Genomic DNA, 24470 nt, shown 5'->3' with positions numbered 1-24470 from the left:
TTTATTTTTGGGACAGAGAGAGACAGAGCATGAACGGGGGAGGGGCAGAGAGAGAGGGAGACACAGAATCGGAAACAGGCTCCAGGCTCTGAGCCATCAGCCCAGAGCCCAACGCGGGGCTCGAACTCACAGACTGCGAGATCGTGACCTGGCTGAAGTCGGACGCTTAACCGACTGCGCCACCCAGGCGCCCCTTTTTTTTTTTTTTTTTTTTTAATGTTTATTTATTCTTTGAGAGAGAGAGCACAATCAGGGGAAGGGGCAGAGAGAGGGAGACACAGAATCCAAAGCAGGCTCCAGGCTCTGAGCTGTCAGCACAGAGCACAAGAGATCATGACCTGAGCAGAAGTTGGATTCCTGACTGACTGAGCTGCCCAGGCCCCCCAACCTCCTTCCAGTAACTTTAAGATGTAGATTCTGTGAGAATGGTCTACTTTGGTGGCTCTCGCATTTCATTCTCTCTGCACTATTCGTGCACCAAGCCCTTCTCATTCCCAAACATTTTTATTATATGGCAATGATTTTTAACTGGGGTGCCCATAAACTTATCCCCAAATAAGAAATATTCTTTTTTTATTGAAGTCATACAAATTAACCAATTAACAGCTGATTCAGAGGCTAAAGAACGAGTAAATGCTGCAAGTACTGTCAGAATATCTTTCACTAGGCAAGAGAGTTTAATGGTGGCTCATTAGGAAAAAACCTTACTGTTGTATAAAATAATTTACTGCAAAACTCAGGTTTGAAGTTTATTAGGGACATAGTTGTGAAGGATTGGGCAATAATACGCTCTTTTTATTAATAGAATAGATTATACCCAGAACCATATCTAAAAAGCTAGCGACAAATCAAAGAAATCTCTGTGCCCGCTGTGGGGCTTGAACTCACAACCCTAAGATCAAGAGTCACATGCTCTACGGACTGAGCCAGCCAGTTGCTCCCAAATGGGCTTTATTTAATTTGTACCTTTTATTCAGATGTGCTAATAATAATGTTTTTTTCCAGTCAGAGAGTAGCCTACATATTAGAATTGCCAGTTTTTTTCCTGAAATTGCAGTGTTCCTTCCCTTGAAAGAAATACCAAGCATAAATTGATTTGTGGCCTATTTCTCTTACCAGGTTAGTAACTTAGATCACGCAGTGCACTCATATTTTCACTCTTACTGACTTAGGGAATAGTTACTTAGTGGGAGAAAATCTACAATAAACTCATCATCCTCTTTCAATTTGATAAGATCATGATTGCATAGCTTCTTTCGTTGCACATCTTCATTAGCTTGATCCAGGATTTTAGCCTGTTAACAATCCTAATTCAGGGGCAAATTGGTAAACTCCAATTATCCATATACCAAACAAATAGTATCAGCTTCACTTTGGTAATGCTTAATACGATAGGAGACAGGAGACTGCTTCTCAGAGTTGTGTTTTAGTTTAATCTTTGCACAGTAAACCGATAGAAGCCAAAATTCCTCATTCCAATTTATTTCCTGCAACCTCCTAATTTCATTCAGATCTAATTACAGAAAGCCCATGGAGTATACTAAAGGGAAGAAATGATCACTCAGTCCAAAACCTAACTTAGTATTATAATAAAGTTTATAAATGCTAGCCTACTCTTTGTCCCTACAAGGCTTTGTTTGAAAATACATTTGACTGGAAATTTGCCATTTTATTACCATTTACCCTACGATCCATAGAGCCATTTGTAGAGAAGTGGACCAAGGTGAAGGCTTTTCTTCCCAAACTTCAGTGTTCCTGGTTCTCACTTCCATTGAGATGGAATGGGATTCTAAATTGTTGGGGATTCTAAAGATGATTAATGCTCATGGCATTCAGATACTGAAGTAGAACATGTTCAACTTTTGTTTAACCTGAGCCAAGGCTAAGGTAAAGCTAGAACTCAGCCATAGTCGTCCCTCTCCAAGGTTGATAGAGACCAATGTATCTAGTCACCTTTATAATCCATACTCTTAGAGTTAGTTAATATTTAGTGAACCCACATCAAGGATCTTTGGGATCTAAGCAGAGTGTATGTAACAGGTGAATTTTTAAATCCGAGAGATCCAGGCTCCAGAGAACAGCCATTAGCTGTATGGAGTTTAGCAGAACTAAAACCCTGATTGCTGGTTGAGGGCTTCATCCAAATGTGGCAAGCCAAGATCACCTGACTCAAAATTGGGAAACAGCTTTTTGAGATAGAGCCTTCAGAATCAAGGCAACTCATAACTAGGCAGAGCTACTGGTGAATCGGATTAGGGTTCTTGATCAGACATAAAAGAGGAAAGCGGTAGATGTTTGAAGGGTAAAGTCTGTGTAACCAGGAAGAAAATAGGAGATGTGACCTGCCAGAATTTGGGATGATAATTAGGTAGCACAGTAAGAGGACAGGTTCTTACGGGATGATGGTGATGGTACTTGTTTATAATCCCAAATTGTTCCAGAAAAGTATTTATGGCAGTCTAGAGAATATTGGTAAAAGCTAAGATTCTTTATAAACTTACTGGCTGGCCATCATTATTAACTTAGATATTCTTAAACAATAGAAGTATTAATGATTATCAAATAAAGTATAACTTTTCTGGTATTATTAACTGAAAATATATAAAGGATTAAATATAGCTCTAGTAAATTAAGTTTTAATTTTATGTGTGTAACTCCACTGACCTAAGGACTGACCAGTCCATAGTATTTGGTAGGTACTCAGTAAACATTTGAAAAGAATGAACATACTGCTGTGTGATTCTTTGGGTTAACCTAGCTGGAAAAAAAAAAAAAAAAAGATTTTAAGTAGATGAAAGTAATTCTAATATGAATGTTCTAATTGTGTGTATTTTGACAATTTGTCTCTCAGCTAAAAAGTTGCCAAAGAATGAACCACAGAATCCAGGAGCAAATTCTGCCAGAGGAAGAGGAGTAGACCTTACTGAACCCACGCAGCCAACCAGGAGTCAGTGTTGTAGTAACTAAACCTCCAGTTTGAACTTGCTGGAATACTCTTCTGCTTCCTCGATGTTAATGACAGTGGAATTGGAGCATTTAACCAGCCCAGTATGACTTCCAAAAAGAAGAGACTTATGATAGAGTCAAGTTTCTAATACAGAATTATTTTAAGTGTTTTGAACTTAATTTTTAATAACATGCATGTGACCCTCTGACTAACGTTTCAGAAGTAGAAAGGGGGAATGAGAGCTGTGTGTGTATGCTTGTTTCCTTGGACGGTTAGGGGGAATCATTTCTCATCACCAGGGATAGAGACAAATGATGACGAAAACCCACAGTTAACCAGCCACTTCTATGAAAAAGATTTGGAACTTATTAATTTGGGCTTTTCAGAAAACATTCTTTTTTTAGAAGGAGATTCTAAGGATATTTATGCTTAGCTATGGTATTCAGGCAACTGGTAATTTCTCTTAGTATGCATATTTAAAATGTACATTCCACGTTTTAACAAATTAACCACAAGAAAACAGTGCCACATCTTTAGTGAAAGGGTGAAAAAAATGAACATGAGTGGCATCTAAATTATAGCTGTCCTGGTATTTTTAGTGGGGTAAAAAAAAGTCAAATATAATCTCTTGTTTTAGGAATATGAAAACTGATCTTAATGGATAGTGTTCCCTTCAAACATGTGAGCTCTTCAACAGAAATGAAACAAACCAGGTGTCTGTGATTTCTGTTCAATCACTGCTGGCCATTACATAGGTTTTGTTGTTTGGGGGCAGGGAGGGGGCTTTCGTTCCCTTTGGACGTAATATAGTCAATGCACTAACAATTATGTACATTCAAACTTGATTATTTTAAATTTGATCCTCAGCTGTACTGTAAATAGGGTACTGCACTGTAGTCTCCATATATGTTTATTACTTTTTCTGTAATATTTAAGAGTTGCTTAAAAGTATACAAAATGTACAGTTACTAAAACAGCTAATTTTACCTTTTCTCTCCCTTTGAAAGGAAGGGGCTCCAGTTGTTCCTACATGGCTAGAACCATAATAAACAATGTACCAGTAATTTGTAACATAAATATTGCCGTATGTTAGTAACAATCTTGCAGCCTTGTTTTCCAAAGTTCATTTTATTTTGATCAGTTCAGTATATTGCACTAATTGTTTTAGGTATTTTCATTATATGAAATCTACCATGTGTCAGAGATGATTTAATCTATTTAAGTGTTGAACTGCTAGCAGAACTTGTACATTTACAGTAATTCAGAATTAGTAAGGAAAACAGTTCACCAGTGTTTAGTTTTATATTGAGGTGCTCAGGTTGGAATAAAGTGGTATAAAAAGCAAGTACTGGTTTTTCTCTTTTTTTTGACATGGAACAGTGAACATATATAAATGGTACGATGTAACCTAAAATATGCTTTTATAGTTTCTTTAATACATTTGTAAAAATGATTTGCATGGTATTGATGTATGATTCTAATATCTGGGTCTTGAAGAATTGTCTTTACGTTTTTATATTCTGGATAATCGGAACTTCAACTGTTATGTCAAAAACTGATACTCACTTCCATTGAGAAGTATTACCATGACTGTAATGTTGTCTCTGGAGCCAGCCACTAAAGCAGCGTTCACAAGTTCATGGCTAATATACTTGGCTGCACCTTCATAGAAATTTTTAGTGCATGATTCTTTTTCTTTTTCACTTGAATCTTTTGGCACATCATTTACACTGGTTGGTCCTTTGGTTTCTTTCTCACTGCAAAGATCGTGATTAGTCTTTTCTGGTGGAAATGTTTGTGCATTTTTAGAATTAGAACACTTTGAATCAGATACATTTTCTTTTGAATTTGTAGTTGACACACATTTTGTAGATTCAGGTTTATACTGAAATAGTATATGGATACTACTTTCTGATTTAGTATTACTTGGTTCGTTGATTGGGAAAAGCAGAGGCTCTTTGGATGGTAAAGATTTGTTTTGCTTGACAAAACAGTAGGTTTCTTTATACACTTGAAACATGGTCATTGCCAGTGCAGTGACTTCCTTTGTATCCAGAACTTCCCAGAGTCCATGAGTAGCTAAAATAAGGAATTGGCATAAGTCATCTATAGGGACAGAGATAGTATGAGGTGCTGGAATAATGGATTTTTTCAGTTTGAGATTTCCATGAAACCCAAGTCCTCGTGTGGTTTTTATTTGCCCTTCTAGGAGCCCATGTGGTTCATTTGAACTAATCATCGCTCCATTCTGAAGTAACCTTCTTCTTTCGGTTATGTTTCGCGTGGTGTGTTCTTTGGTTATGCAGAAGCCTTTTCCATTTCTGCATAAGACTGCGTGTACATTACCTAGAAGATTATTTGAAAAATTGATCCTAAACTAATCGTATCAAAGTATGCTGTTGACTTTATTAATTCTGTGTTTCAGTGCATAAACAGCAAGAAATTTAAAAATATTTTTTACATGTGTGAAGTAATGATATGACTGAACGATTTACGGCCATTAAGATCTGAAACTGGAAGGCCAGTTTATCCCTCATTTTTAAGCAACCTAGTGTTTAAAATACTGCACTTAATACTAAAATAACTAAAGCTACAGACAATAAAAATAACCATCAAGTTTTTTATGAACCAGCTTCTGAATATTTATTTTAAAGAGCCAACAGTTGAAATTTTTTATAACCAACATATATTCCACAGAGCAGACATTTTTTACATGTTCAGATAAATGCCTTCCTAATTAAAAACAGGTATTTTTTTTTGTTTTGGGTTTTTTTTTTAAGAGTGGAGTTTGATCTTGAACATATTGTAGGTTTGGGTGATGTAAACAGAATACCACTGTTAATGTTGATATTACTAGTTACATGTTGTGTAGTTAAAAAGAAATTTAAGTCAATTAGCCCTAGTAAAGCAAAAATAATATGTATTGTTAATGTATTACATTGATTAAATAGTCAACATTAAATTAAACTCTTCGATTGAAAACTGACATCTTAAAAGTAGATCATAGTTTGTTCATGGTTCAGATGAACCTGTGATGTGTGCTTCACTGAAATCTTAAAATCTAAACAATGCTCTGAACAGATTAAGGGACGGTCGTATTACCAAAACTTTCTTTGGTTTATTAAAAAGATATACAAAATTTGTTTTAATTTCTTAGAAACATTATTTTCCCAAATTTTTAGGAATAGGATTATATATTCTAACATAGGCAATAGTTTTTCTTGATATGGAATCATTTATCATTTATAAAAGGTTATACTAATCTGAGATGGGGTTAATGTTTGGATTTTTTTTTTTTAATGTTTATTTTTGAAGACAGAGTGTGAGTGGGGGAGGGGCAGAGAGAGGGAGACACAGAATCTGAAGTGGGCTCCAGGCTCTGAGCTGTCAGCAACGAGCCCAACGTGGGGCTTAAACTCAAACCGGGAGATCATGACCTGAGCCGAAGTCAGACGCTCAACCGACTGAGCCACCCAGGCGGCCCAATGATGTTTGAATATTATAGTACCTTTGAGAATTAAAATTCCTGAGATCATGCAGAATTTACATTAGGATATTCTGGTTTCAAGCATAATGCTATACCTGAAATCTGAATTTTGCTGCTACAGGGGTTCAATTCTAACCTCCCCACCTCGGGTTTTGAGGCAAAGAAATTGAGATTTCAGAAGACTAAAGTCTATACAACTAGTATGGTTGGACAGAAAGGGCCTAAGTTGGTGATGAAGCATTAGTGTCAGTGATAGGCTGAGCCCTATTGGCTCATTTGTGTAATGGGAATTCTAAAGATGATGTATGTGGAAAATGTTTTTAAAACCAGAGAATAGTGACAAAAACTACATTACCTCTTTTACATCTCTGTGGTTTGGTTATTAATACTTTGCATTGACTTGTCTTTTTTGCTAGTCATTCTAAACACTCTACAGAAGGTGAATCAGTAAAATAATCCTTGACTTTTGCTAAACTGTAAATTGTTTCTGTACCAGCAAAGCATGGAATAATAGTGAACACGTCACCTGGGTAAACTGAATTGTTGTATTCAGAAGACAGGATTCAATACCTCTTTTAAATTAGGAAATTTCTTTATGTGTGTACATATACATGCTCTGAAAACACAGGGGACATCATTTGGCTCAGAATGGTCAAATCCACTGACTTCCTAAATGATAATTTGCATGTGGCAGGCCAAAGCCCTTTTAGCAACAAGAAAAAATACTTTTCTCTGTTGCATGATTTGAAAAGAACTTCATACAGTAATTATGTTGCTACAACGGAAAGGTGGTAAACTGGTATTTTTATTTAAGTTGCCTTTGCAGAGGTTGGTAAGCATAGCCTTAAACTATTTGCCTTCCCCCACCCCCACCCCCAGTTGCTGTGTTTATTTTACTATTGTGAACATCCCTCTGGGTCAACATAATAGAACTTTCTAGAAGAAGGTATATTAAGTTCTGGCTGCACTTTTTGCTCTACAACTTACTTGCTGTCTGACTTTGAGTTAGCTGATAGTTTGCTCACCCTGATAAAAAGGGAAATAGTGCCTTCTGAATAACTTGTATCCTTACGTATGTGAATGGTTCATGAAGGAAAAAGTGAAGGGGGGGGTACCCACTGTATCTCAGCTATTCATACATTACCCAGGAAGTAGAGGATACATAAGATTCAGGCCCTAGAAGAGTACCGTTTTGAGGAAATAAGAAAAATTTTATGTGCAGAGTTCATTTATATCCTTTGCATAGGTTGCATGTGCTGTCAGCTGTAAATGAGGTTGTTATAAGCAGTTTGGCTACATTAAGCTGAAAGCTAGGATAGACTAGTGAACAAAAAGGCCCCAGGAAGATGGGAAATTAGAAGATTTAAATAATACTGCATTGGGGCGCCTGGGTGGCTCAGCCGGTTAAGCGTCCGACTTCGGCTCAGGTCATTATCTTGCGGTTTGTGAGTTTGAGCCCCGAGTTGGGTTCTGTGCTGACAGCTCAGAGCCTGGAGCTTGCTTTCGATTCTGTGTCTCCCTCTCTCTCTGCCCCTTCCCTGTTCACGCTCTGTCTCTCAATAATAAATAAACGTTAAAAAAATTTTTTTTAATAATACTGTATGTCCAAGTGTGTGGAGAACTGAAAGAGGAACAGATTATGACACTTTAAAAGGGAGGACAGATTGGCTTTAAAGAAAGGTTCTTGGAACATCTATTTGGAGGGGATGAGAATAACTAGGCAGTGGACTGATTTGAAAACCCACAAAAGTTTCTGTGAATCTGGGCATAAATAATTCAAATTCCTAGACAAAGTTACTTCAGTAGTTTGGAGAGATTGTGCTGTTCAGAAAATGTTATCAGAAAAAAAGTGGAACAACAACAACAACAACAAATGCAATCTGATTTAGAAAAAAAAAGTGGAACAGGGTTACTGGAAGAGGACATTAATTATATGGGGATTAGAAAAAGTGCTTTGAGATGATACTCAAGCTTTTTCAAGATGGCACGTATATAGTCAGGCAAAGTGTTCCCTTATGCAGGGAGCAATGGTGTAGCTGCCTCCTTCAATTGCTGGGTTATCTCCAACTTATGAAAATGAAGAGTATCCCTGTAAACATCAGAGTGACCTTAGAATCCCAAACAGGGAATTCTAGATGTGAATGAGCAAGATCAAGATATTTTTTCAGATAAAGCCACTTACTATTGAAGATAACAGGAAAGTTTTAGAACTGGAGGGAAAAGGAAGAGAAATTGTATATGGTGGAAGGAAAGGAAACATACTTAGGGTGCAGGAGTGCCCAGGAAAAAAAATGTTGCCTTGGTTTGGAAGAAACAGAACACTTGGGAATCTGACACACTTGGGCTTTAATAAATTCCAACTTTGTGTTTGATCTTCATTTAGCCACTTTATTTCCCTGAGTTACAGTTTTCCACCTGCAATGTTATTTTTTGTCAAGGTTATTGTAGAGATTTAAGAAAGTAATTCAATAAGTAGAAACTTGATAAAGGTGGTTTTCCTTTGTGTTCCAAGAAGGGGAAACCAGAAGAGAGGCTATCCACAAAAGATAGAGACAGGGGCGCCTGGGTGGCTTGGTTGGTTAAGCGTCCAACTTTGGCTCAGGTCATGATCTCACGGTCCGTGAGTTCGAGCCCCGCGTCGGGCTCTGTGCTGACAGCTCAGAGCCTGGAGCCTGTTTCAGATTCTGTGTCTCCCTCTCTCTCTGCCCCTCCCCTGTTCATGCTCTGTCTCTGTCTCAAAAATAAATAAACATTAAAAAAAATAAAAAAAAAAAAGATACAGACAAAACTATAAAGGTTTCATTTCAGACCCACTTATAAAAAACTTTCAAGAAAATTTGGGACGCCTAGGTGGCTCAATCGGTTAAGTGTCCGACTCTTGGTTTAGGCTCGGGTCATGATTTCACATGATCTTCCCTGCTCTCTCTCAAGTTTATTTTGAGAGAGAGGTAGAGCGGGTGGAGGAGGGGCAGAGAGGCAGAGCAAGAAAGAATCCCAAGCAGGCTGTGCACTGCCAGCACAGAGCCCAACGTGGGCTTAAACCCACGAAGGGTGAGATCATGACCTGAGCCAAAATCAAGAATCAGGCACTTAACCAAATGAGCCACTCAGGTACCCCTGGGGGGGAAAAAAGTTTTAAGAAAATTCTTATGAAGTAGATTTATAGGCTTAAGGAAGTAAGGAGCAGTAACTTGGAGCTTGGGAAATGAATTATTTGAGAAAGTTAGTGGAGAAAGAAAAAGCAATTGAAAAGGAGCATGAACAAATGTGAAATTGAAACATGAGTGAGGTATACCTAAAATGGAATCATAACAGAAATGCATGTAAATGAGGTCAGGGAAACAATCTATATCCAGTTTGTCTACAGGACTTTCATTTTGCAGAAAAGGCTGAATTTGTTTGTATGCGTGGACACTAGGTTTACATCTTCCAACTGACAATTAGCATGAGAGTCTTGCTGATGTGGAGCTAGTTTTCATTGGTTATTCAAAAGATCCCTTTGTTCGTTTTGTAGGATGTATGAGCATGAAACTCATGTTCACCGTTGTACATCTGGAGCCTAACAACACTTTACACGTCAGCCTCAACTCTCTGTCAAGTATTTGTTGAATCTATTTTCAGAATCAGGTTTGTATCACCACCAACATACCCCAAGAAAGGGAGAGGGAGGAAGAGGCACGTAAAAGGTCAGTGTTATTTAAGAATATGGTTTCTTCCCTGCGTAAAATAAGGTGATTCTGAAATTGAATTAGGTTTTACAGAAAAAGGATAGGGCTGGAAATAATTACCAGAAACTACTTTTGTTTCCTAAGTGACCCAGTTTTCTGTCCCATGAGTTCATTGTAGATCCAGAGACCAATCATAGCTTTACCAAATACTTTCCTTTTATTCACAATTCCTTAATTGTTGGGACACCTCAAGCCCCAGTCCTTTCCTTCTCAAGGTTACCAAGTGATTCCTTTAATCCTCACAGCCTCTTGAGGTAGGGTAATCACATATTAATACGTAAGAAGAATGAACCTCACCAGTTATATTAAGGTTGCATCACTAGTACAAAAGTAGTTTCTGGAGCCTCATTAAAAGGAATTTTAAGAACAAATATTTATAATCTAGACATAAAGATATTGGAATCGATACACTAAGTCACTACTTTACCAATGCCCATTTACCATTCCAGAAATCCTAGGGCCCTTAAGTATGGTCTTGAGAAATATACTCTGCCTGTGCTCTGTAAATGGAACAACAAAGCCTAGATGACAGTGCAACTATTTATAATACGATTTACTGAGTATTTTAAGCCTACTCTTAAGACCTACTGCTCAGGAAAAAAAGATCCAAATATTACTGTTCATTGACAATGCAGCTGATCAAGTCACCCAAGAGCTCTGGTGATGTGCAAAAAGAGTAATGTTGTTTTCATGCCTGCTAACACAACATCCATTCTGCAGCCCATGGATCAAGGAGTCATTTTGACTTTCAAGTTGTAACTTCAGAAAGAGTTTTATGAAGTTATAGCCAGCATAGATAATTATTCCTCTGATAGATCTGGGCAAAGAAAATTGAAATCTTCTGAACATTCATGATTCATGGGAAGAGGTCAACATATTGTCATCAACAGGAGTTTAGAAGCAGATTCCAGCACTTATGGATGACTTTGAGGGGTTCAAGACCAGTGGAGGAAGTCAGTGTAGATGTGGCAGAAATTCAAGAGAACTAGAATGACAAGTGGAGCCTGAAGCTGTGACTGAATGGCTGCAATCTCATGATAAAACCAACGGATGAGGACTTGCTTCTTAGGGATGAGCAAAGAAAGTGGTTTCCTGAAATGGAATCTACTCCTGGCGAAGAAGATACGGTGCAGATCATTGAAATGACAACAAAGAATTTAGAATATCACATGCACTCAAGTTGATAAAGCAGCAGAAGGGTTTGAGATGATTGACTTCAATTTTGCAAGAAGTTCTTCTGTTAGTAATATACTATCAAACAGCATTACAAACTACAGAGAAATAGTTCATGAAAGGAAGAGTCAATCGATGTGGCAAACTTTATTGTTGTCTTATTTTAAGAAATTGTCACAATCTCCCCAGCCTTTAGCAACCACCACCCTGATCAGCCTTCAACAAGGAGGCAACACCCACCACCAGCAAAAAGATTACATTATTAAGACCTCAGATGATACTATTTTTTAGCAATGAAGTATTTTTAATTAAGATATGCACTGTGGCTTTTTAGCCATAACACTATTGTACACTTAGTAGACTACAGTATAGTGTGATCATCACATATGGACACTGGGAAACAAACAAAAATTCTTTTCTCTCGCTTTGTCACAATATTTTCTTTATTGTGGTGGTCTGGAACCAAACCCAAAATACCTCCTAGATATGCTTGTATAAAAATAGACAAGTTTAAAAAATAGATATTTTATACATATAAACAAACTCATATATATGTCATATATATATATATATATCATATGTATGTCATATATATATATATATATACCATTTTATAACATATATATATCACATATATACCATATATATCATATATATCATATATCACATATATATATCATATACATAGGGAATAAGATTCTTACACCTTATATATGATATATATATATATAGTCTGGGAAGGAAGAAATAAAAGTATGCTGTTGTAAGAATCTTATTCCCTATGTAAAATGATATAATATTTGAAGGTAGACTGTGAGAAACTAAAGATGTATACTGTAAACTTCTAAAATAACAAAGAGTTATAGCTAACTACCCAACAAAGGAGATAGATAGGAATAAAGAAATCAATTCAAAGGAAAGTAGTAAAAGAGATAACAATATACAACTGTATATCCACACAGAAAGGAGGGAAGTTGGACCCCTCATCATGATCAAAATGGATCATAGACGTGAATGTAAGTGATAAAACTATAAATCTCTTAGAACAAAACACTGGTGTAAGTTCCTGCAGCCTTGAATTAGGCAGTGGTCTCAGATTTGACACCAAAAGTACAAGCATCCAAACAACAAAGTTGATAAATTGGATTTTATCAAAATTCAGGTGTTTTTGCTCCAGAACACAACAAGAAAGAGAAGAAACCCATGTAATTAAAATATTTCCTAATCATATATCTGATTCTGTGTACAGAATACTAAAAAACCTCACAACTCAATAGACAACCCAATTAAAAAAAAATGGACAAAAGATTTGAGTAGACATTTCTCAGAGGAAGATAGTGAAATGATTAATAATCACATAAAGAGGTAGTCAATAGTCAACATAGTCAACAAAGAAAAGTGCAAATCAGTACCACTTCATGCCCACTAAGATGGCTAGAATCAGAAAGACAGCACTGGGAAAATGTGTAAATATTAGAGCCCTCAGACATCCGTGGCAGGATAGTGAAATGGTGTGGCCACTCCGGAAAATGGTGTGGCAGTTCCTCTAATGGTTAACTGTCGACTTATCTTACAACCCAGCAATTCCACTCCTGGTATGTACCCAAGCAAGTGAAAACATGTCCACACATAGACTTATCCACAAGGTTCATGCCCACATTATTCGTAACGGCCAAAAATTGGAAACAACGCAAATGTTTTTCAACTGATAAATGGATAAACAACATGTGGCACAACTATACGGTGAAATATTATGCAGCAACCGAAAGGAAAGAAGTGCCGATGCAGGTTACAACATTGGGTGAACCTTCAAAACGTGCAAAGTGAAAGTAGGTAGTCACAAAAGAACACAAGTCATATGATTACGTTTCTATGAAGTACCCATAAGAGGGAACTGTATGGAGACAGAATGTAGATCAGTGGCTTTTTGGACCTGGAGAAATGTCAGGTTAGGGAGCTGATTGCTAAAGCGTACTGAGCTTCTTTGTAAGAAGACAAAAATTTTCAAAAATTGAATATGGTGATGGTTGCACGTATCTGTAAATGGAATGTACTAAAAACCACAGAACTGTACACGGGTGAATTGTATGCTTTGTGAATTACATCTCAATAAAGCTATTAAAAATAAAAGCACTGGGGAAAATTAAGGCTCAAATAAGAATCCATTCTGTTTATAAGGAACTAGTGTGGTTAATTAGAAATGTAAAACTTGTGGTTTATTTGATGTTAGGGAAAATGTGTAATTATGTATTCTGTGTAAATACATTTGTTAGTGTTTTAATTCTGTGAGGACTAATTGAAGTAAAATACGAGAGCACCAAGAGAAATTATAAAATGCACTCTAAATGAGATGTGCTAAGAATAAAAACTCAAGAATGTTGGTTTGGAAGTGTCTGTTTCCACATGCACACATTCAACATTTATTCAGTGGCTTCATTATTGCACTCATGTTTCATTATAAAGCGAGTTTTTTGTTTTCTTTTGTTTAATTTCAGAGTTGTGATGGCTCTGGTATTTTACAAACTTCAAATAAGAAAAAAAAATACCCTTGCTATAATTAGAGGTCTTGTATCATAAAATACAAAACATGCTCTTGGTGAATTTCTGTGAACATTTTTTTGTAACCCATTTAAATTGCTTTCTTCCAGGAGCACTCTTTTGTCATTAATCACAACCTCCTTTTCACAAGCTGGATTTTTTCCCCTACCTATTTGTTTTTATTAAAATGAAGGATGCCTAAATGAAAACAGTTTAACGTAATTATGTAGCCTGGAGATTAGATCCAACAAAAGTCTGACCTGGAGATTAGAACCAGCCAAACGGCAGTGATTCTGGAAGTAGTGAATCATAGTAAATTAGACATTTAATGATAGTGTCTAGTTATTCACTATCTCATAATTCTTCCTTTAATTTTACAAGAACCTTAATGTGTAATGACATTTTCTAATGGAGGTCCCAAGTCCAAGAATATGGGTCAGTTCCCAGATTGATCTGAAATCTGAAAACTGTCTGTGTATGAAGTAGACCTGCTCTGAAGCCATCTGGAACCTCAGCATAAACCCTGAGAAATGATGAAAATTCTGAGGGAACTAACTGGCATTGCACTTGGCATTGCTTAATGGGATTTACTCATATTGGGCTCAGAACCAGAGCTAGAGCAGAAACAGGCTGACTTCCAGGGACCTTGACATTATAGTGGTCTTCGTGATTGTCTGGTTTTTGTTCAGAGCCATCTTGATCACAATGTCCCACCCTCTGAGGGCCAGCCTCCTCAAGCTTTGGAAGCAATCGCCTTCAGATGCAGTATGACATAGCGGGGTTAATTTCCAGCTCCAATTCCTATTACCTCTGAGACCTTGAACAAATTATCTCACCTCTCCCAATTTCTGTTTTCTCATCTAGAAAACTGGGGTAGGGGCAACTGGGTGGCTCAGTCGGTTAAGCATCCAACTTCAGCTCAGGTCATGATTTCATGGTTTATGAGTTCGAGCCTGCATCAGTCTCTGTGCTGACAGCTCAGAGCCTGGAGCCTACTTCGGATTCTGTATCTCCCTCTCTCTGCCCCTCTCCCACTCGTGCTCTTTCTCTCTCTCAAAAATAAAATAAACATTAAAAAAATAGAAAATTGAGGTAACAACAGATACTAGGGCAGGAGTATGGATAGTTTAAGGGTCCAAACTTGCAGCAAGTAATAAGTCCCAGAGATCTAATGCACAATATAGGGAATATCAAGAACAATACTGTATGATAGTCATCAAAGTTGCTAAGACTAGAACTTAATTGTTTCAACCACTAAAAAGAAATGGTAATTATGTAACATGATAGAGGTGCTAATTGTCACCTGAACAGCAATCATATTATAATATATAAATGTATCATATTAACATACTTTAAACTTGCACAAGGTCATATGTCAAATACATTTAAAAAAATAATACTTAGAATATATCTTTAGATATCAGGGTTCTTATAAAACTAAATGAGAAATTAGGCTATCTTCAATATTCAATAAGTGAATGCAATTATTAATAATAACTCTATCCAACTCTTAAAAACTGAGAACAAACTGAGGGTTGATGGGGGGTGGGAGGGAGGGGAAAGTGGGTGATGGGCCTTGAGGAGGGCACCTGTTGGGATGAGCACTGGGTGTTGTATGGAAACCAATTTGACAATAAATCTCATATTAAAAATAATAATAATAACTCTATCCAGGGGCACCTGACTGGCTCAGTTGGTAGCCCATGCGATTCTTGATCTCGGAGTCATGAGTTCGAGCCCTGCACTGAGGGTAGGGTTTACTTAAAAAAACAATAACAACAACAAATAACTCTGTTCATGAAAGGGGTAGTGGAAACCTAATTAAGCATCTCATGGAACTCAGCTTAACTTTTCTAAAACTGTTTAACCTATGTGCTTTCCATTTTGGCAAGCTCCTAAGCTAGAACTTTAACACTTAAAGTGAAAAGAATTGTTTCTTGAAATAAAATTCTCTTTTGGAGAAGAGAACATATGCCTATAAAATTGAGGCATAAAGTATTATTTCTCTAAAATCAAATTGATGCTAGTTGACCGATAAGCACACATGACCTATTGCAATTGTGTTATCAGAATAACCAGTTCAGACTGTAACAATCCCCAAAGAACTTTCCATTCTCCTGGAAAAGGGAAGTATGGGAAATGTTTTTTTGTTTCATTCAGATCTAAGCAAATGTGCTTTTCCTTTATCAACAGCTGTATTGCTACCCCATTTAGGAAATTTAACATTTTGGTCACATCATTATGTATATGTTCCTCCAAAATTATAACTGTTTTTGTGCCTGCAATCTGCATTTAATCTGTGGTTATTGATCTTTTCTTAAATTAGCCAGTGGAATTTCTAGGCATTAATAAGTCACTACGTTATAGGTCACTAAGTATTTCTGGAAGCAAGAGAAGTTTTGCTGCCAGGAATAAAAAATAAATGTAAGGTATAGTGTGCACAACTCAATGTACATACCAGTGTTTGCAATATGCAATACTCCAGAAATTATCTGTGGCATCATCTGGGAAGGGAAACTCTCGGCCACACTAACACACTTATGGATTCTCTTCTCAGCATAGGGATTTTTAATGTTGCCTTCCAGTATACAAGTAACTGCAGAACAGCCACTCCATCGAACCCTGGATACTTCTTTCCTTCCAAGACGTAAAAGCCTGTCCATTCTCCAAAATGCTTTTGCAAAGGCTTTGTGTATGTTCTCATACTCACATTTCAATGTTTTTGTCTTTTTCGTTATGGAGGAGAAAAGTTCTTCTATAGCTATGTATTCTTCTCTAAACACTGTGTGAAAGGATTCAATTATGTTTTGCTCTTCAGGGGTCATTTGGTAGGAAGGATCGAATCTGGAAAGTTGATGGAGAAGTAAAACTGGGAGTTCAACTGATGTCAGCTCTGCTGCTGAGACACCATGATGTCCATCAAACAAACCAAAGAAACACACATTGTGTTTATTGCCAAAATTGTTCACTACAGTGAATTTATCATTCATGTCAGCTCTCCATGTAGAATTTCTATCTTCACAAATGGCGACACCTTTAATCAATAGATGACAGATGGTTTGAGGATGTGTGGAACTCCTATGAATGCTGTCAACAATCTTATAGTATGCTGGTATTTGTTTCTTCCAAAGTAGCTCAAAAGCATTGTTAATGCTCTGTAGGATTTTTTCAGTGAATCTAGAAGATGACAATAGTTTGGTGATTATGAGCTGTCTCTGAATGGCAATCACTGAGGGCCCTGGTTTCTTTCCACCCATCCACTGAAACCCCAGGGTGGCCCAAGCCACATGTTGCTTTTTATGGAGGAAAATTTCACGTACGTCAATTTCGTGCTTGCATATGGAACAGGGAAATGTTATGATGTGATCACCGACCTGTTGCTTATCATACTCTTCAGAGTCTCTGGATGGTCTGCCCTTTTTCTTCCTCTTAAAATACCTTCTTCTCAATGAAAGTGGTATTTCCTGGTCTGAATTAAATGTCGACTTTCTCACCTTCCATTCCCTTGATTTCCAAAACACTCTGCAAACAGGATAAAAGATATTTACGCGCTAGGAATGACACAGAAAGTCTTGTCAGGCAGACCTTGATCTTTGCGATTTGCTTTAGTTCCTCCCAGTTTTGTGTGGGCCTACCACTGAATATTCTGATGCATCTTTCTGTCGTTCCCAAAAGACCACAAAAGTGGGACTCAAAAAATTGGTGACTGAACTGTGTGTGCCTGAATAAAATTAGGCAAAGTCTCTACAAAGTCAACTAGGAATCTAAGAACAAATACTCCGAGAAATCAACACAAGATTGTATCCCAGCCATTTGAAGGTATATGCTGAGACCTAGGTATTTGATTTAAAATTGGGCATGATTATTTTTTTTAAGTTGATTTATTTACTTTGAGAGAGAGAGCATGGGGGAGGGGCAGAGAGACAGGGAGAGAGAGAGAATCCAAGCAGGCTACATGCTGTCAGCAGAGAGCCCGACTGGGGTCTCCATCTCACGAACCGTGAGATCATGACCTGAGCTGAAATCAAGAGTCAGACCTTAACTGGCTGAGCCACCCAGGTGCCACGAGCATGAATATTTTTGTACTCCATTTTATCTTGCTGAAAATCTTGTTTTGTTCTACTTGAAGAATTTGCAACAAAATGCATAGGACATGCCCAAACCAAGCAGACTAATAAAAAGAACTATAGGACAGAATTTTTTAGGACTACGTGGGAAAGGGGTGTAGGCTGAGGAAAGGAAAGAAAAGCTGTGGAGCTGAACAATGAATATCTGGACGGCAGGCATCCTTTCTTATACTACTTCCCAGAAGCATCTAGAACAGTACTCAGCACATAGGGCAAATTTTATCCACATAAGCACAATTCATGAGGCCCAGGGAAATGTTGGAGATCTGAAAAAACTGCTTTAGTTAAAGAATATTTTAGGGGCGCCTGGGTGGCGCAGTCGGTTAAGCGTCCGACTTCAGCCAGGTCACGATCTCGCGGTCCGTGAGTTCGAGCCCCGCGTCAGGCTCTGGGCTGATGGCTCGGAGCCTGGAGCCTGTTTCCGATACTGTGTCTCCCTCTCTCTCTGCCCCTCCCCCGTTCATGCTCTGTCTCTCTCTGTCCCAAAAATAAATAAACGTTGAAAAAAAAAATTAAAAAAAGAATATTTTAAAACCTGAAAAATCAAAGTTAGTAGCTTTAAATGTTTATGACATGCGACATCCCGTTAACTTCAACTCAACTCATATAATTGTATGTGATGTGAGTACATTTAATATAGTAGATGCACCTACAATAATATGCATAGTAACAGGTATTCAAGAATGCTGACAGTTGTCAAAATAAGAAATGAGCCCATATAGTACTAATGACAAAATAATAATATGTTTTACATAAAAACAATGCATAATCATTTTTAAGTTCATGACAGAAAGATACAAACTAGAAATGAAAGCGTGTTCTGCTTGTCTCCCCAGCCCCACCCCTAACTCCCAAATCCCAGACTCAGTTAACCGCCTGTTATCTATCTTTCCAAATATGTGTGTATGCATGTGTGTGTGTATATCATTAAATATATAATGATATGATATATTAATGTTAACATTAATTCCATAAATATATTTACATATATAATATAAATATGTCATCTTTTCTGAAATGTAAGTAGGGTCACATTTTGCATGCCGTCCTAGAATCTGCCATTATCACTCAATACTAAGTCATGGCCTCATATTGAAAGTTTGAATATGGAGAGACAAAACAATCTACTGTAAACAATGTAGACTCTGGATTAAAAGGAAATCTGTCTTGGGGCGCCTGGGTGGCTCAGTCGGTTAAGCGTCCGACTTTGGCTCAGGTCATGATCTCACGGTCCGTGAGTTCGAGCCCCGTGTCGGGCTCTGTGCTGACAGCTCGGAGCCTGGAGCCTGCTTCAGGTTCTGTGTCTCCCTCTCTCTCTGACCCTCCCCCGTTCATGCTCTGTCTCTCTCTGTCTCAAAAATAAATAAACATTAAAAAAAAATTTAAAAAAAAAAGAGAAAATCTGTCTTCACTTACAAACTATATGGCCTTAGTCAAGTTATTGAGCTTCTCTGACCATCTGCTTTCTTTCTGTAAATGAACAGGATTATTTTTAGCATCAAATGAGATCAATGGAGAAGCAATTGGCAATAGGGGACACTCAGAAAGTGCCTGCTCCTTCTACCCTAAGCAAAAAGGACACTGAGAACCATACCAAATGAAAACATATGACATAAAGACGTGAAATTGCAATGCTTAGGGGGAAATGTATTCTATATAAAACTAATTTAAGGGAAAAAATTAGTAACTCAATGGGAGAGGATTTTTTTTTAAGTAATCTTTATACCCAATATGACACTTGAACTTACAACCTCGAGATGAACAGTCACATGCTGTACTGACTGAGCCAAACAGGCACCCAGGGAGAGGATGTTGTTAATAGCAGAAACTGAATCTGAATGTTTCAGAATTCCTTGATGTGTATTTATCAATATGTTGTGGTAAGTCGTATATATCATTGCTTGGCTACAATTATGTTAGTTTAACAAATAATAATAAAAATAAACTGGACATACAAGATAGAACACAATTTATGGGCACCTGGCTGGCTAAATTGGGGGAGTATTTGACTCTTGATCTTGGGGTCATGAGTTCAAGCCCCATGTTGGGTGTGGGGATTACTTAAATAAATAAAAACATTAAAAAAAATAGAGCCTAATTTTGAGAAATGTATGTAAATGAGAAATGAATGCATAAATAAAATAATACGATAGCTCTAGAAAATAGGCAAATATCTTTAAGATTCTTCCCATTAGAATTTTTATTCTATATGCTATGCAAAAATCTTATTTCTAGGAAGGAAAATTTTCTATGATAAATGATAAATAAGATGGTGTACTATGTGATAGGCAAGGGGTTTTAGTAACTTTCATATATGGTTTGCACATGGTAATATGAAAAATTAAAGAAACAAGCAGAGCTCTGAAAAGTTTGAAATGTTTTGCAGCTTTCCTTATTTGTATTTAATTCCCTGAAGGGCACAACTGTATAGTAAAATTTTATTTACAAATTTGCCCTTCATAAATGTTTCTAGAACTCTTAGCATATTAGTAGACCTTCCTAGCTTTTCCTCAACAACAAATTTTTGTGTTTTATTAACAAAAAAATTTGAAAATACACAAAAATAGAAGAGTATAATGAGCCCCCATATAACCATCGCCAGCTTCAACCATTACCAACACTTTTTCATTCTTGTTTCATCTTTGTCTTCAACCATTTTATTTTTTAGTTTCATTTTATGTATTTCTATTGGAATATTTTATCTTTTTAATGTTTATTTATTTGTTTATTATATATATATATTTTTTAAGTTTATTTTTATTTATTTTGACCGAAAGATAGAGAGCAAGTGGGGGAGGGGCAGAGAGAGAATCCCAAGCACAGAGAGAGAATCTGACAGCACAGAGCCAGATGCGGGGCTTGAACTCAAGAACTGTGAGATCATGACCTGAGCTGAAATCAAGGGTCAGATGCTTAACCGGCTGAGCCACTCACATGCCCCAGTGTCTATTTATTTTTAAGAGAGAGAGAGAGACAGAGCACAAGTGGGGGGAGGGTCAGAGAGAGAGGGAGATACAGAATCTGAAGCAGGCTCCAGTCTCTGAGCTGTCAGCACCGAGTCCAATGCAGGGCTCAAACCCATGCACTGCGACATCTTGACCTGAGCCAAAGTCGGAAGCTTAACCAATGAGCCACCCAGGCACCCGTCTATTAGAATATTTTAGAGCAAATCCCAAAATTATATAAATTTCACTGGTAAATACTTTAATCTCATCAACAAATTTGGTCAGCATCCAATCACTTCTTCAATACCTACAACAGGCCAACTAGTGTGCATGGTGCTGAAGATGCACAGACAAAAAAGGCTTGAAGCTTCCAGGGGAGGAGTTCACAGTGCCACTCATACCTTCATACAAAGAATTAAACAGGTCAGATGAAGCCCAGGACAGTACCCAACCAGGGACCTAACCCCTCATCTGGCTAGGAATGGCATCATGACATCTGAGAAGCTGACCTAGAAAAACTCACAGGTGAGAGATATTAACAAGGTCCAAGGTCCAAGGTCCAAGGCAAATCCAAGGGAATGACCAGTTAGCAGGAAGGAGGAAGAGGACCCACCAAAGGAAACAGGATGCAAAAGCAAAGAAGTAGGTGGAGAAAATGAGTACAAGAAAACATTGGTTTGAGAGCATAATTCATTCCAGAAACATGCAGGTAATCCAAAGCACGTGTATATCAAAGCAAATTTCAAGAACCTTTGGCTCAGTTGTGATCATGTGACATTCGGCGTCAAGTCCCACTCATATTGCAAGACATCGTTCGTTTATCAAGTTAAAATTGGGTAGAAATGTTTGCTCCTCTTGTGGAACACTTGCAGAACAAGTCATTCACAATCCAAGGTTATACTGTACTGGCAAAGCTATTAAGCTCTTCTGGCCAAAATGTAGAGCCAAGATTTTTAATTGCTATTATTTGGTAATGTTCATGTAAAGGGTTTAGTTTTTCTGAGGCTTAATGAACTGTTGGGACAATATATAAGGCACCCTATGACTGTGATTTGACATAGAGTCAACCCTTTACACCAGAAGTTTATTTTTCTGTATATAGGCACTAGCCGTAATACAGTTCTCTCTCACCTCTCACTTGGAGTCATTCTTAGAATGTAATGTGTCATTCAGTTTTCAACAAATACTTGAGTGTCTGAAATATGCTAAGTACTGTTTTATTTGCTGGAATACAGCAGTGAAGAAAACAGGCATGGTCTGTGATGAAGCTTATACTGACACAAAGGCAGACAATAAATAAAGGAAGCATGTAAACATATATTCCCAGATAGGGGTAAGTACTAACATGAAAAATACAGCAGAATAAGAGCATAGAGAGGGATTGAAGCCCTCCTTTGTAAAAGGTAGTCAGAATCATATATCATTTGCCCCTGTACATAGTCTAACAGGACGCCAAGATTTCATTTGATAACTAAGAGAGTGGAGGAAAAAGAATACTGCAGATAAAACTGTTCATTGACTTACAGATGGCCAACAGACACATGAAAAGATGCTCAACATCACTCATCATGGAAATGCAAATCAAAACCACAGTGAGATACCACCTCACAGCTGTCAGAATGTCTAAAATCAACAGAACAAGAAACAAGTGTTGGTGAGGATGTGGAGAAATAGGAACTCTTGTGCACTGTTGGTGGGAATGCAAACTGGTGCGGCCTCGGTGGAAAACAGCGTGGAGCTTCCTCAAAAAATTAGAACTACCCTATGGTCCAGTAATCATACTACTGGGTATTTTACCCAAAGAATACAAAAACACTAATTCAAAGGGATACATGCGCCCCTATGGTTTTTGCAGCATTATTTACAATAGCCAAATTATGAAAGCAGCCCAATACCCATCAATAGATGAGTGGATAAAAAAGAGATGATATTATTCAGCCATAAAAAAAAAAGAATGAAATCTTGCCATTTGTATCAACATCGATGGAATCTAAAGGGTATTATGCTAAATCAAGTCAGTCAGAGAAAGACAAATACCATATGATTTCACTCATATGGAATTTAAGAAATGAAACAAATGAGAGGCACCTGGATGTTTCAGTCAGTTGAGCGTCCGACTCTTGATCTCAACTTAGGTCTTGATTGCAGGGTCATGAGTACAAGCCCCACGTTGGGCTATGCACTGGGTGTAAAGACTACTTAAAAAAAAAAAAACTAACAAAGGAAAAAAAAGACAAACCAAAAAACAGACTCTTAACTGTAGAGAATAAACTGATGGTTCCTAAAGAGGAGGTGAGTGGAGGGATGGGTGAAACAGGTGAAGGAGATTAAGAGTACATTTATCTGAGTGTGGTTTTGATTTGTATTTCCCTGATGAGGAGCAACATTGGCCATCTTTTCATGTGCCTGTTGGCCATCTGCCTGTCTTCTTTAGAGAAGTGTCTATTCATGTTTTCTGCCCATTTCTTCACTGGATTATTTGTTTTTTCGGGTGTGGAGTTTGGTGAGTTCTTTATAGATTTTGGATACTAGCCCTTTGTCTGATAGGTCATTTGCAAATATCTTTTCACATTCTGTTGGTTGCCTTTTAGTTTTGTTGATTGTTTCCTTTGCAGTGCAGAAGCTTAGACAGATACCATATGTTTTCCCTCTTATGTGGATCCTGAGAGACTTAACGGAAGACCATGGTGGGGGGGGAGGGAAGGAAAAAAAAAAAACGGTTAGAGAGGGAGGGAGCCAAAACATAAGAGACTCTTAAAAACTGAGAACAAACTGAGGGTTGATGGGGAGTGGGAGGGTGGGGAGGGTGGGTGAGGAGTATTGAGGAGGGCACCTGTTGGGATGAGCACTGGGTGTTGTATGGAAACCAATCTGACAATAAATTTCATATTTTAAAAAAAGTACATTTATCATGATGAACACTGAGTAATATGTAGAATTATTGAATCACTATCTTGTACACCTAAAACGAATATCACACTGTACGTTAATTACACTGGAATTTTTTAAAAAATGTTAGTTGAGGGGCGCCTGGGTGGCGCAGTCGGTTAAGCGTCCGACTTCAGCCAGGTCACGATCTCGCGGTCCGTGAGTTCGAGCCCCGCGTCGGGCTCTGGGCTGATGGCTCAGAGCCTGGAGCCTGTTTCCGATTCTGTGTCTCCCTCTCTCTCTGCCCCTCCCCCGTTCATGCTCTGTCTCTCTCTGTCCCAAAAATAAATAAACGTTGAAAAAAAAAATTAAAAAAAAAAAATGTTAGTTGACTACATTTGTTGTCCACTAGAAATGAAAAAGATTTACCTGAAAGCACTATTAATTTCCATACTTATTTGGAATTGTTACCTCCCTTTGCTCTCTCTTTACTGCCTTTCCCCAGCCTCTGTGCCTCCAGTTTGGATAATGATGTTGACAGCAATAGTGGAGGTGGTTGAGGTGGTGGCAGCAATGGTGGTGGTGTGGGGGCAGTGGTGGGGGTTCCACGGATGTGATACTACACCTCTCTGTGTGGAATGTTTATTACATCACCTG

The 24470-nt window shown here is 37.7% G+C and overlaps 2 protein-coding genes across 3 annotated transcripts in view; one reads left to right on the top strand and one right to left on the bottom strand.

The window, feature by feature from the left end:
• The window catches only part of RAB5A (RAB5A, member RAS oncogene family), a 30601-nt gene extending 26309 nt beyond the window's left edge, over positions 1-4292 (top strand). For both annotated transcript variants that reach the window (XM_047098791.1, XM_047098792.1), the window contains exon 6: positions 2852-4292. In XM_047098791.1, coding sequence (XP_046954747.1) covers positions 2852-2967 — 116 coding nt within the window. In that variant the 3' untranslated portion in view covers positions 2968-4292. The remainder of the gene's footprint in view (positions 1-2851) is intronic.
• A 198-nt stretch (positions 4293-4490) lies between these two features.
• On the bottom strand, positions 4491-24265 carry PP2D1 (protein phosphatase 2C like domain containing 1). The gene is made up of 3 exons (XM_047098790.1): positions 24243-24265; positions 16332-17395; positions 4491-5293 (listed from the first exon to the last, which is right to left on the bottom strand). The coding sequence occupies exons 1-3, from the start codon at positions 24263-24265 to the stop codon at positions 4491-4493; spliced, it is 1890 nt and encodes a 629-aa protein (XP_046954746.1).
• Between the last annotated feature and the right edge of the window lie 205 nt (positions 24266-24470).

The sequence above is a fragment of the Lynx rufus genome, unplaced genomic scaffold, assembly GCF_022079265.1.
Source record: "Lynx rufus isolate CCGP_SWC_20201006 ecotype Redwood Valley unplaced genomic scaffold, mLynRuf1.p SCAF_5, whole genome shotgun sequence".
NCBI lineage: Eukaryota > Metazoa > Chordata > Mammalia > Carnivora > Felidae > Lynx > Lynx rufus.
Note: the sequence above shows the minus strand (reverse complement) of the source record. Positions and strands in the feature narration are given on the sequence as shown.